Source organism: Botryllus schlosseri, chromosome 3 (assembly GCF_051294905.1).
Source record: "Botryllus schlosseri isolate E-star chromosome 3, Bs_hap1, whole genome shotgun sequence".
NCBI lineage: Eukaryota > Metazoa > Chordata > Ascidiacea > Stolidobranchia > Styelidae > Botryllus > Botryllus schlosseri.
The window spans coordinates 30,016,713-30,031,208 of NC_137238.1; the positions used below are offsets into that span (position 1 = coordinate 30,016,713).

The window sequence follows — 14,496 nt, forward strand, 5'->3', positions numbered from 1 at the left end:
TAACACTGTTATAATTGCCCCGCATGGGCGTTACAATTGCCCCTATGGGTACGGGGCGATTGTAACATTTGAGAGGCGATTGTCGCGACACGAATTCTCGTTGGTTGATTGTTGATTGAGTTCCATTTTAGTTGATTGAGTTCCATTTTAGTTTTTATATCAACTATCGAGCTCGTGACTTCATTATATAAAACTTTTTTGGAAATCAAATTTCCACGAGAAAAACACGTAATGTTAGAAAATAGTGTTACAATTGTCCCTGGTCTCCCCTACGACAGATCCTGTCTTGCACACCCGTAATTGATCACACGAACAACGTTGATTTTGTTTCTGTCTCCCAAGACTTGTGAATTTATTGAATCATTCCAAACCGTAACGTCGAATTGATATGAATGAATGACTGAATCCTGTCTCCACCACTTGTAACTCTTATTGAGCCAATCGTACTAAAGTGAAAATGTCGAATTGAATCTAACCGAATGAATTAATGAATGTTTATGTTGTCTCACACAAATATATATATATATATATAGACGCATTTCACTATACACGTATTATATCACATAATATGTCCTGTCGAGTTCTCATTTCCTGTATAACGTTTCGAGACACTATATGTGATAAGCATAACGCGGCGCTAGCAATATATTTCATTTCCGATCATGTTTCACGATATTCTACTAACTTTATCGTATGTGTTATTTATATTAACCAATATAATTACCAAGATATATAGCCTACCGTTCGTTATAATTCCCACTTTCACCAAAAACACACTTGGTTGAAAAATAAAACGGTATATCAAATTACGTACGTGGATATTAGACTAATCATAGGGATTGGAAACAGTAAACAGTTGTAAATGCAGGGGTAAAATAAACTAATAAACAAAATACCATCATAACATGTTATTCGGCCGATCTTGAAATGACACGAAGTATCATCATACTGTTTATGCAGGCTACTGGAATACCAATCGACAACGGTAAGCGTTCATAAAACAACAAAACACCGAAAGTTTAAAGCACATACGCGATACTACGGCAACATTAAAGGATACATGACATTCGACATTCAGGAAACCTACCATATCACTCGCATGCAAACTAATTAGCAAGATACTAGTTGTGGGCATCAAAGGTCAAATTTTCACCAGCAATCATTTTATTCCAATTGATTGACCCTATATCCCAGAACATGACCAGTCGCGATTTCGGGGCGTATAGTAAGCCGATATCAATACATAGATTAGTCCGGAGTTTACCGGAAATGGACTTGGGTATTTGGCTATCAGCTAGTTCATTTCGACCATGTCCTCGAATGCGGCCGTAGGCTACATGATCAATCGAAATGCGGCCGTGAATAGCAAAAAAGGTGAACACCCCTGGACTATTGTAATATTTATGCTACTCAACTATACAGTACTGTGTCAAATTGTCGGGCTGTTTTGCCTTTCCTGAATTAAACAGCATGCTTTCTATTACGTAATAGACGAGGAAAATATGATTGGACTGTAATCGACATGCGTTGTGGTAGAGGTAGTAATGTAGCGTGTGGTAGAGGTAGTAATGTAGCGTGAGGTCAATGTTGTACACACTGTAGGTAGCATTTAAAGAGAGAAATGAATGTAAAAAGATGTCTTTTCGTTTTGCGCAAAGTTCATCAAGGAATCACTAGGGCGATTTTTTTGCCATGTCAAAATAAGTCAAAATTTTGTCAAAATTGTAGCAACCTGCATTTCGTTGTCGTAGATTTTGATCAGTGGCGAACTTATCGTTCGAAATTTTACAGCTTGTAGCCTACTTTCTAGGCCTACTGTTGTAGACGGCCCATTATCTGATCATTGTGAATCATAAACGGTCAAATGAAACAAATAGGTTGACATGGTGTTATGCTCAACGTACCGCAGTATCCTAACTGAACCAATACTACGCGGGCATTGCGTGGTTCTTATATCAAAAAGCGCAGGATGAAAAATTGTGATGTAGACAACATTGTCAGAATGAAGTCACACGGTGTGTCATCAGCAGTGTACGCACAACTTCAGTGTTGTCAGCCGACAACTGCTGCTGTTGAATGTTCTTTCTCCATTCTTGGCAAGCTACTTAGTAAGGACATCAGGCACTTTCTACCCGAGAATGCGGGAAAGAATCTTTCGTTGTATTACAACAAATTTTAATTATTTCTATCACAATACGTGATGTAACTATACTGGAATTCTTCATAGGGTCGGATTTATTTGAAATAAAGTTTTTTCATTTAAACATTCGTCAGTTTTTAAGTCAAAAAAGTTTTTCCAGCCCAAACTACTTCGTAAGGACAGACAGTTCCAACCAGAAATGAAGATTAGTTGTTAAATTCTAACATTATGTGTGAAAACACTTAATTTACATACGTGAGGTGAAAATTTTGTCAAACTTTCATTTTTTAGGTCAAAATCTTTCGTTCTTTAGGTAAAAAAAAGTCGCCCAGTAATCACGGACCCCCAAATGCCTTCTCACGGACCCCCAAGGGATCCGTGGACCTGAGGTTGGGAACCACTGGCTCCACAGTCTACACACACTGGAAAAATGCAGAAATATCAGATAATTGGTGATACAACCACACATATCGCAGCTATGGAAATGTGTCTAATAAAGTCCGTTCTTTTGGGACTATCACACTGTACATTGCACTTCACGAATCCTGTCGAGTTCTGAAAATAAGACAAAAATTCAACAAAACGTCACGACGCTCCAACTTTGGTACTAAATAAATTCTGAAATGCAACAGGAACACTTATAAGAATTGGAACCGACCGAAGTACACACCGTCTTCCACAATTTGTCAAGATGCAAGTTCAGATCGAGTGGATCGAATTCTCCAAGTCACTATATCGGACGACTCAACTCACATTTCTCCAACGACACGACGTTAGTTTCTACCGTAGGTCGTAGAAAGTTCGGTAGACAGCACCGGCGAATCAGACTTCTGCGGAGAAAACAGCTTGCGAAGTTCGCCCGTTCTGATCGCCGTGAGGTAGAAGATTATGACGCCCTGTATAGGATTATATTATGGTAACATCGCCTCGCGCTTCGCACCATAACTTGAAGCAGGGCCGCAAAGTCGAATTTCGATAAATTTTCTGTTGATGAGGTGGGAGTCAGCGATATTTTCTAACGCTCTTTGTAGTCAGAGCTTGATAAAATGCTCTGACTCCAACTACGTCTAACCAGACATTCTCTAATGCTATTAAAAGTGCCGTTGTAAAAACCGAGGTTACCAAGTTTTTCACGGACTAAATTTCTTTATGCGAGCACTATTTTATTTCCGCGAACCTAACGCCTACCCACTGTAGTCCACACTAACACAACTTGCCTGAAATGAAATGGTGATAGTGAACTGGTAGCTCGTCACATTTAAAAAATCCCCGTCATCAGACACCAGCATCAGGTAGCCGGATGCCCAAGACAGGCCCATCGTCGCCGCCAGACACATACACGTAGCGAGGTTTTGCATTGTGCTTCTTTTGCTTTTGGTAGATTGGATCTGCGCAAAGCAAATGATTTCACTTGAAACATAGGTGTAATAAATGTTTCAGGTAAAGAAGATCAGAAGAGGTGGTCAAAGCAGTCAGTGTTGTTACCCACATTTATACTCAAATAGGACTAGACGTAACCCAGTAAATTTCTTGTACTTATACATATATTCAGAGATAATAATCGGCCACGTAAACATCAGTCATCGCTTCAAGATACCTCTTACATTATTAGAATCACAAAATGACTATCCATGCACGAAATACCTCACCTGGGCAATATTGCAGGTAATTTTCGGTATGACGATGCAATAAACCACAACGTTGAACAACAGCAACAACGCCACAGGCAGTAAAAATCCAAAATACAGAGAATAATGCCGTAGCCAGCAATGATTCTGAGCCCTGTAAGATGACTGCAGAGTCGCGTTTCCTAAAATCGCAACGAAAAATTGAATTACCTTTCAGAGGACGCAGTATGTAAAGAAATACCTGTGACGTGGCGGTCTATGTACCCGAGTGTTATGCCTGCGTTTACTAGGACTATCACTGTCGGCACTCCGTAGCCGAAGAAGGCGGCATACTGGATCTTGAACCTTTTACTGTAGGATGCTATTACCTGCAACAGTCGGTTTGAATTGATAAGTACTTAGTAAGCGGCGTTGAATTCCGATGTCTAAGTAACATATAGGAAGGGCAGTACTGATGTTTGATTAGATATAGGCCTACGTTACAAAATCATAAACAGAGTTTTACTAAGATTACTAAGACGAATTTTGAGTGGCAACGGTCAAAGAACACGAAATTCAAATCCACTCTTATGGACACATATAGGAGAATAACACAGCGATTCCTAATGGATATTATTACCAAAATAGCAATACAAAATCGATAACTCGAATAATTTGATTTTTTTACGGTTATTTTCAATTATAAAAAAATTGGCGATTGTTAAAATAACACCAATCTAATATAATACAGCGGATAATATTTATAATATTATTTATAATATAATATTCAATAATCCGAACCAAAAATCGGTGCTTCTTCAAAATACGTCTTTTAGCATGCCAGCGTCCCCCATGTACATGAACATGTAAAAATATTGTGATTTGCCTTCTGGGGAAGATAGGGGTGCGGTTTCGGGACAATACGGTAATGTTAGGGGTTAGGGATATTACAGTTGGGTGTTATTACTGTTCGGGTTCGGTCGGGGTTGTGTTGACTTGACTCTTTGGTCAGTGCGCACATATTTGGAACCAGACCCTCGTTAGGCCTGTCTGATCAGTGATCAAAGCTGTATAAAATCGACGCAAATTCACGAGTAGGAAGCCCACCGGTCGGCACTCACCTGAGCTATGTCTTGATAGATAGAGTAGCTGTACACGGAGGTCCATGTAAAGGTGGTCAGAAAGAAGAAGTGCATGAGAGCGGTCAGAATCGTACAATACACGTCGTCCACCTTAAAACAAAAGAAACGATCGCTTCGGCTCAGGTTCACTATCCGGTGTCCAGTAAGTTGGTTCTCATCAAACAGGAAATCTATAAAATTCCTATCCACTTTAAATCTTAGCACCAGACCCAGTTAAGTGTACAATAAAATTAGGCAGTCTTATTACCTGATAATGCACTCCAGTCACAAACAGCGTCAGTGCGGTCGCAAGACATAGGCATATGTTTCCGAGGATATGCATCTGATACTTTTTACGCAGTCTCCTGCAATAAGTGTGAAGAAATCAGAGCCAGCAAAGAGTCCAGTCCAGTGTTTTTAGCACTCGTACCCCTTGAGCTGTCATGAAATGTTCTTGGTACCCCTATCCAGGATCGAAACAACACTTTGTCAAGCCACCCCCAAAGGCTGTTCCTTGGCCCCCATAGGATTTTCAGCACAACTTATTTGGATTTCAGGGACAGGAGACATTTTAACAACTGGAGATATTAATATCGAAGGTTTCGTCCCAGCAGGTTTCATACCCCTCGACTTAATCACCCTATAATGGCCTCAAGGCACCATTCTCTCATAATTGCGAAAAAGTCTAGACTCATATCTGCAACTTATGTTATTATTAGGTTACCATTACTTTGTCGAAGGGAATGAATACCGAAATTTAAAGTAAGAATACTCTTGAAATGGAATCGCGCGAAGCCCGAAGTTAATTTTCGAGGTGAAGGAATTCGGCTAATGATATTCTACTTTATCTAAATTTGCATCTCGTACCTCGTACTTTGTTGCTTCGCACCCTCACGGGGTCCATGTAATCCTGTTTAAGAATCGCTGGTCTGGACTAACGATTGAGACCCAATCCCAACCAACTATATACGTAAGTCAGCCAAGTGTCTTGCACAAATTACAATGTGAGTAGGGTGAGTACACGAGTAGAGGTAGAAGTAGCAATTTTCAAGACACGTCAAAGCTGCGGCCGGTTATATATAGAGAGAGTTCTTTTGATATCTCTACTAGTTGCTGACGATTTCCCCGACGAGTGACAGTGAAAAATCTTTCGTCCAGAAGTTCTTTGAGTGAAAGTACAGTGTGAATGTTTGAAGGTGCCGCTTCCTATCATGTACGCAGCAGTTACTCTGATAGCGGGACTATTTCACCCGGTTGTCATGACAATTTCAGATATTTGATGCAAACACATCCCAAAACCACTTTACTTTGCTAAATCCTATGTGTACAAAGTTATTAGTATTAGATAAACTGTCAAGTAGTAGTATAAATACTCTAAACTCAACTACTTGAGTGTGTAAGTAGTGTAAGTTGGTAAAATATGATAGAGAAAAAGTAGAAGTACATCGCAACCGACCTCCTCTGAGGCCAATCAACAAAATACAATAAATATCATTTGGTGATTGAAGCTATCCATGCACAAATTAGGATCCACAATAACCCCAAATCATATCTTACTGTGACAAACATATGACGAGCAAAGTCAAAAGGAGTCCGAGTATAGATAGTCCAAACCCAATGTACGTGATTATGCTCTGCACTGGATCCGCAGGTAGGGGAGATGTGGTACCGATGGATCAAAAATTGGAAAATGATCGCTGGCCCCAAAATGTTCAGCCGAAAACAGCAGGTCTTTTGCTGGCTCAGCACTTTGATACAAGCTCTACCTATCGCGCTCATATACATGAATATCCGTCTTTTCAAAAAATATTTATGGACGTTCAAAATTTGTTGCTCGAACGTGTCATCGGTCCCCACCCGGTGGGTCCAATGGCACACGACCCGGGGACCTATGACACATATACCCTAAATACCTCAGATGTGACAACTTTTCTTGCTCAGTATTATATTCTAAGCTACAGTAAGCCAAAGAACAATGTTTGATCGCAACCGTCAAAAAATAAAATAAATATTAACTCATATGTTGTCATAAAATCACGTTTCGATTTAGGCTCGGACATATAAATTTGAGGGTACATACATATTGCCCAAAAATCGACAGTGTGACTTCCAAATACCTCGTTATAGCGATAAAACATCATATGCAATTATTAAATAAAGATTTTCTGTACGTAGGCATGTTTCATTGGTTTTATGATTAGTATGCTTGATTATTTTGCTTGATTTGGCTATTGTATCATCGGTCCCCACCCTATGAATTTTATACATAAATCGAAAAAAATTCCACTCAAGAAAAGTACTGAAAAAAATAATAGGTGCCATTATATAGCCTGATACAAGCCCTGAACTTCACAATAAAAATGATTGCTGGTTTGTTCGTGTTGAAGATTACAAAGAAAAATGTATATGTAGATATAAATTTACTTTACACCCCCCAAAACAAAAAACATCTGTGAGAGACCCCATAGCTCGCGCACGTCGAATTTTTTGTATGTGAGGAAAGATTTTGCCAGCAAGCAATTGTAGACAAGTTCACGGAGTGTAATCATGAAATTATCATAGAGAATTTTCAAAGTATTTTCGGTCCCAGTGATCCATCGGTACCACATCTCCCCTAGCTCCACCCGACTCTGCAAAGCAAAGCATGAGAGTAGTGATTCTAATAACGGGTATGTTCTACTTCTATAAGCAATCTTCATCACTAGCTGAGGTAATATTTTAACTTGACTGCAATAGTACAGCACCGATAAACCACCAAAAGTACGAGACCAATTGCCCAAAAGTACTTTTCGAAAGCACTTACTTGACTACAATTCATGATTTTCATTTTCTACTTCCAATTTAAATGTTTTTTACATGTCGTGGAAATTGCTACTTGTACCACGGCAGCAACGAGCACCTCTACATAAAACACCAGTACAGCTTTTTAAACAGAGCTTCTACACTGTACTTGGAAGGTAGCCTAGGTATTACAAAACTACACTTGATGTTCGCCGCATGCAATCCGGCATGGATAATATTGCATGAACATTGTTGTTCAGTGTCCAAACATAAATTAACCATAATAGAACTACGAGTCGAATTCACTTACCACCAAAATTGCGAAATTCGTCAAATGATTGCATTGGCATGTTGCAGGTTCGCTAGACAGCAAAGAACATCCTATAGTCGACCAATTTCCAATGTTAAAATCCCAAAACACACATTCGTAACTTGTGACCACTTTCTGTGATGTAACAGTTGGTTTCGTCAACGCAAATTCTTACAGGGCATGTATTGGGAAAATTACGTGACGGGCAAACATTTCGATTTCTGTGACTTTCAAGATATAACCTACATACAATGGAGAATGTGGCATGAATAAATAACTCTTGTGCAATAATATTCTATTTGGACAACAGATAGGCTTTCAATTTATAGCTCTGTATACTTAAATTCCATCTATTAGTCGAAATTAGCAAGCATTTAGTGAAAATTTCTCACTTCCAAGATAGCAAAACGAACTTGTCATTTGTATGCAAATTCGTATTTGCGATCAACGAACAAAATAAAAGAATATACAAAAAATACATTTCTCAGGAGACCCACTTTTGTTTCGTCGGACATAAATGAAAAATACAAGGAAATATAAAATTGGACATTCGAAACTACCTTGTTGTCAACAATTTCCATCCCCACTGGATCTAAAATACCGTTACTTCTGATAATAACTGGATCGTTTAGCACGATGCCCTCCAACGAATGCGTGAAATTACTGATGCTACTGGATATTACCTGCAAGTAAGAAAACAAGTACAAATTATATCAATTCAGCTATCTATACTAAACTAGTTTTGCTACTATTGAAATTGCAAAACAAAAATAGCACAAACTCACCCAGTCAGTCTTTATTTGAGAAGGGAAAAGGACGCTCGATCTATAACCGACAGATACGATGCGCAACGTAGATAGCAAAGATTGCGCTTGAATGAGAGCTCCTACAGGTATTGTTATCGTCATCGGAAATGACATGAAATTGGATGTTTTATCCTCGTAAAACGTTGCGTTGAATACGTACGGAGAGTTTACCTCGAAGATATCGCTGACCTTCACAAAGAAATGCACTTACGTATATCGCATATCGATCTAGAGAGGCAAAGTAGAATCCAGATCGGGTCGCAACACGGCATTTCTTTTGAGCAGCTTGGTCTACAATTCCAATTTGAGACGCTGCTGAGACCGAAACGGAACGTATATTTTGTCGCAACCAGTGTGTTGTGAGACGATGCTAGGTGCGTGGCGGTGTATTTGTATACAATCAGAGGTGGACAAAGTAAACGGCGTTGCTGCTCAAGTTTCAAAATGGGGAATTGGTCTTGGGTTCGCGCGATTTTAGCAGCTAACCGGAGGTGGCAACGTTTGGAATTACGTCATCCGTATTCGCAGCTAACGCAAAAGGACAAAATATACTGCCAATATAGGTGTAATTTCACCCAGCAAGTATTGGAATTGCACTCATTAGAAGAAACCTATAAGATAAAGGGTAACATGTATGTAGTCTTGTCGCCCCCAAATTGAAATGTATGACTGGAAGTGGTCTAAAAGGGTAATCACTTGAGTTGACAAGTGCAAGTAGATAAAACGTACTTAAGAGCACCAAAAAAGTAGAACTACTGCGTTATTGGTCCCCCCTGAGTTTCAGGAATGGCCAACGTATTTTTATTTATTTTCGGATATAAAAAAGGACCGGGACGGTCACACTTCACACTGTGTATATGATATGAATACATTACACGAGCCGAAACTCCAAACTGAAGAAGCGGATGGTACCCGGTACATGAAACTCATTAATTAGGTTAGACCCACATAAGACAAATATGGAAAACGTAAAAGGAATTGAACTGAAAATCGTGAAAATGAAGCCCATAACAATGGTTCAAACCTCCACATTAACGCGACGAGTGTACACCGACACGCTCGAAGCGTTTCCCGCATCGAATCGTCTCAATATCCTCTCAAACGAACGCACCAAGTTCTGACGTTCTATCGGAAATTCGTCAGCTGGTGGGAAGCAAGCCATTACGAGTAACGCCAACTTATAATCAATCATGGATATTACTCACCTGATATCTGAATATTGTTGTAATATTCGGATATGTGACTCATTATTGACGCTGCCTCCAATATTTCCTTTTGAGAATACTGGAAACACAAGAAATGTATGACAGAGCACAGCTACACGAATATTAGGGCCTAGTGTCTATGAAAATGACCGGAATCGACGCATGACTTCTGTAAATTCGCGAGCCTTGATATTATTTCATCGATCAAAGTTTGCAGGGCTTGTACTTCAAAGGATTTGCGTAGAATGATTTTCCACTAACCCGTGCGTCGAGATTGGAAATATTGTTGAGATACTCCACCACCCGGTCTACTTGGGTTTCATTCAAAGTCGATACGTTTGCTGTAGCGAAATCGAGATCTTCCAAAGTAGTGTTACCGAATGGCTGAGAAAACAAATTCAAGTTATTGGCCACCTGACTAGATATGTCAAGGATCAGATATTTTGGCTTTTATAACTCATTAATTGTATTGGACTCATACTCAGAACAGATGTGACCGGTATGGATCCAGATTTGAAAACAGCACGATCCAAATGTGGATTTATGTGGATGAGAATAGGGACACCGATTTTTAAATAATAATAAATTTTCGACCGACTCCACAAATAATAATCGCAGACAGTAAACAAACAAATAGACATCGGGTATGAGACGATCTGTATACATGTGTTGGTATAAATTTCAAGAATAAAAATACAACTTTATTTGGATTTAAAACTCATGATCTGTAGGCACACACACAGGCATAATAATACTCACCGCAGATACCACCGAATCGATGGATTTACATTGCGACTCTTTCAGCGTTGTAGCGTCATAATAGTCCTCGATTAAACACAGAATAGAGACGAGTGATATGTTTTCATCATCTATATTGAAAAATTACCAGTGAGTTCTGCATATTGATATATACGGGCATTACGGAAAATGCAATCAAAGAAATGCAGTTTTTTCAAGAGTTGACATATACAATGATACGACGACGCTATGAATTAAAGTATTCGCTGTGGGGATCATCACAATTGATATATTACGTTATTATTACTGATATTTTACATATATCTAGGTCTCGCTATTAGATATACCATGACCTAGCGGTCTGTTTTGATATGCAAAACATGATGTATGGAACAGTATCCCGCCGGCCATCCGACAGTCGACGAGCATGTCCACATTCAAGTCGAAATACAAGCAATTACTACTAAATAAATACAGTCCATCCTCAAGATTACCGGACCACGACTGACCTATCGATCTCGCTTCCCATGACATGCCGCCCTATTTATTGTCGCTTTCTTTTTCTATACTATCTTCTTTACTTTCATTCAGTGTGCATGCCTCCTCTTTACATCGCCTAGGCCAAGGTGGGTGTCAGATTCCATAGACTGCTCCTTGTCGCTTCGACACCTTCCTGTCTTTTCATTGTATCGCATTTTTTTGTGGTGTATTGAACTGATAAAATTGCTAATAAACCAATGATGATGATGATGAAAACCAACGATCACACGGAATAGTGCTGTATATTATAAAGGCGTTAGGCACGCCCACTCTACAGCAGCTACTTTCGAACGCATTTAGACAAATCTTACGACTTTCCTGTGAGCCTATTGCAGGCCCATTGACGTTTTTTTTTATCAATAATCTATAGAATGGGGCATTGATACGCATCATTTTTGAGATTTTCCAAATTATGGACAACCCTATATGCTGCATATCGAGAAATAATCTCTTGAATCATAATTCTTTACAGATTAGGGGTATGATTAGCATTTATGTAAGGTGTGACTTTGAGCCATGTAGTAGCTTGACTTTTGCGTTCGATTGATATTATCAACTGGATCCAATCCGAAAATATCAACCAGATAGAACGCAATATATATCAAATCGTAACTGTAAATGACCAAAATATATACATGCCTGAGCATTTCTCTTCTGAATACGTGGTAAGTCCGGGCTGAGTAAGCGGAAACGTATATCCCGAAATTGACTGTACCACACCGCAGCTAGCTTTTGAAGATAGAATATCATGATGATAGTCCCCATTCTTAGCATAAATGCACATTATTATCAATATAGGTAACAGCTCGAAATATATTTCAGTTTGGGATTTGCAATATATGGCATGAGTGAATATTTGGACTTGAAAAGAATGGATTCTGAAGATATTACTGTGTAAGATTAGAATTAATGATACTAGATCGAGGCTGGAAAACTGGACATGGACATTATTCCAGCATACAGGGTCTGCTGATGAAACCTTGATTCTAGTTCAACGCTTACATCTCGACACAACAAAAACTGAATCACGGATATTTACCTAGAATACAGACAAGGATTTGGATAGGCCAATTTATGCGAATATTTAGATTTGAATTAATCGGTAAAATTGTTCTCATTGATTCTTGCGTGTATGATGACCTACATTTGGACATACCATCAGCCAACCTCGATGTGGCGCGATGGCGCAGTGGTATTATTCACAGCTACAACACCAATGGGTTGCGGGTTCGCGTCCGACCGAGGTAGACCCCAAAATTCCTACCCAAGTGTTGGAGGTTTATCTAGGCTCCTCTCCGCCATCTAATCCGTGAAAGCGGTGTCTACAAATACTACAAGTCAGAGCTCCGGAATCAAAGTAATGAGAATCAACCTGGTGCAAGTGGCCATTGTATAGTCGACAAACACCGTGAATACAACAAACAACAACTACAACCAACTTCGATGTTCAGCTCAAGTCTAGTACGGAACATTATAATTATCAATGTTATATACAGACGAAAAATTACCAATTATATTCAAGACAGAAAATTATCGAATCCATGTGAGTGACACAAGTTCGCACATAAGAACCCATATATGCCGACATACTTGCTACCAAACTTTCATTCACTGATGATGAAACCGTTGTGCGTCTGACAACTGGTTCTGTATTGCTCGCGGCAGATGATACATCAATAGCTGACGATATTGCAGATCTAGCGGCCGTTGTTTCAGGTTGAAACAAAGCTACGGCAGTGTTGTTTGTAGGCCTGGATGTCGTAACAGCGCTGGTAGAGTCTGAAAGTGTGGCAATGTTGGGTTACGCATGCATTGTGGATGTTATTGTACTTGATGCTGGTCTCGACATAGTGTAGGGGCGGCAGCAGTTTTAGAAAAGGCATTTATTTTATGCCGTTGTATAGTTGTTTCAGCGGACATTTCTGTTGACAAGTTACCACTCGCTGACGGAACGGTTTCACAACCGTTGTAGTTGACTCCGATATCGTTTCAGTCAATACTGCAACGTTGTCATAGTGATAAAACAAATATTTTGTATATATTAGGGTTACCATACGTCCTCTTTTAAGAGGATTTGTCCTCTTTTTTGACTTTTTTGAAAGTGTCCTCGGAGGACACCCTTTTGTCCTCTTTTTTGAAAATTTTGGTCATATATATAGCAAAATTCAACTGTCATGCCGTAAATCAGCACCAGAGCTACGCCCGGGCCGGTATTTCGGGAGCGGAGTGAAAAGTTGACCTTTTTTTCTTTTTATTTCAGTCAACCACCCGACAGTGTGAAGGAAAATACTGTATTTTGAACACCGAGCGGGAAAGTTGCCTTTTTAAATTTTATCTCTTCATTAGTCAACACCCGACAGTGTGAAGGTAACTACTGTATTTTGGGCGCCGGGCGGGAAAGTTGACCTTTTTCTTTTTTTTAGTCAACCAACTACAATGTGGGAAAAAATTACCAATTTTTAAGAATTCTCCTCCGGTTTCGCAAGTTTAGAAATTCTGAAAAAGAGTCCTCTTTTCAGATTTCCAAAATATGGAAGCTTACTCCATCGATTCCCTAAACCCAGGGCCTGCTACCCGCGGACCGCTACTCGCATTCAGCTCTTTCATGCATCAGTTGCGGTTCTTTGTAGGATCGAATCAAAATAAATGTATATTCCATGAATAATTGTATAAAATATTATTTCTTTTCAGAGTTTTTGTATTCTCAGAGAAGTTTTTCGCTCATTTCATGCTGCTCGAAGCCAGACTAAATACTAGCATAATATCAAGCGCAACTTTTGTACGACATTGCATTTTCAAATTGATTGTGGCGCATGGTGAGAGATCGTTAAGTTCTTGGGTGTTGTGCACGCCAGCCACATGCTGCAGAAGTCAAATAAAATTGTTAGAGATGATACACGGTAATGAAAATATAGGGCAGATCTCTATAAACAGCAACTGCGCAAATTTCGTGGTGAATGTCATAATTGCGTCCGGGACTCTCTGATGGCACACGGAAGTTCGCCTCGCGATACTGGCCCAAAAATAACCGCATCGGTGCTCCGATATCTCCGCATTTGGTAATCGATCCTTTTGCATTCGATTTCAAATGTCCAGTCGCATGCATGATGCAGTTGTGACCAGAATATTTTGCATTCATGAAGAAAGACATGGCAAGGTATTGTTCACCATCGAACCCTTACATGATTTCCGCAATAGTACCGCTACCCAAAACTCCCATGATATACCAATAATGCCCGATTATCATG

General features: G+C 39.5%; 2 protein-coding genes across 2 annotated transcripts; both read right to left on the bottom strand.

Moving 5' to 3' along the window:
* Nucleotides 1–397: 397 nt before the first annotated feature.
* Nucleotides 398–6,517, bottom strand: LOC145435050 (adhesion G-protein coupled receptor G7-like). Its single transcript, XM_080312332.1, has 8 exons — nucleotides 6,426–6,517; nucleotides 5,137–5,233; nucleotides 4,869–4,979; nucleotides 4,010–4,136; nucleotides 3,790–3,950; nucleotides 3,358–3,528; nucleotides 2,894–3,036; nucleotides 398–2,695 (listed from the first exon to the last, which is right to left on the bottom strand). The coding sequence occupies exons 2-7, from the start codon at nucleotides 5,209–5,211 to the stop codon at nucleotides 2,914–2,916; spliced, it is 768 nt and encodes a 255-aa protein (XP_080168458.1). The 5' UTR covers nucleotides 5,212–5,233; nucleotides 6,426–6,517; the 3' UTR covers nucleotides 398–2,695; nucleotides 2,894–2,913.
* LOC145435418 (adhesion G-protein coupled receptor G1-like) lies at nucleotides 5,975–10,044 on the bottom strand. The gene is made up of 6 exons (XM_080312694.1): nucleotides 9,790–10,044; nucleotides 8,745–8,954; nucleotides 8,520–8,642; nucleotides 7,960–8,094; nucleotides 7,473–7,498; nucleotides 5,975–6,074 (listed from the first exon to the last, which is right to left on the bottom strand). The coding sequence occupies exons 1-6, from the start codon at nucleotides 9,955–9,957 to the stop codon at nucleotides 5,975–5,977; spliced, it is 762 nt and encodes a 253-aa protein (XP_080168820.1). The 5' UTR covers nucleotides 9,958–10,044.
* Nucleotides 10,045–14,496: the final 4,452 nt, after the last annotated feature.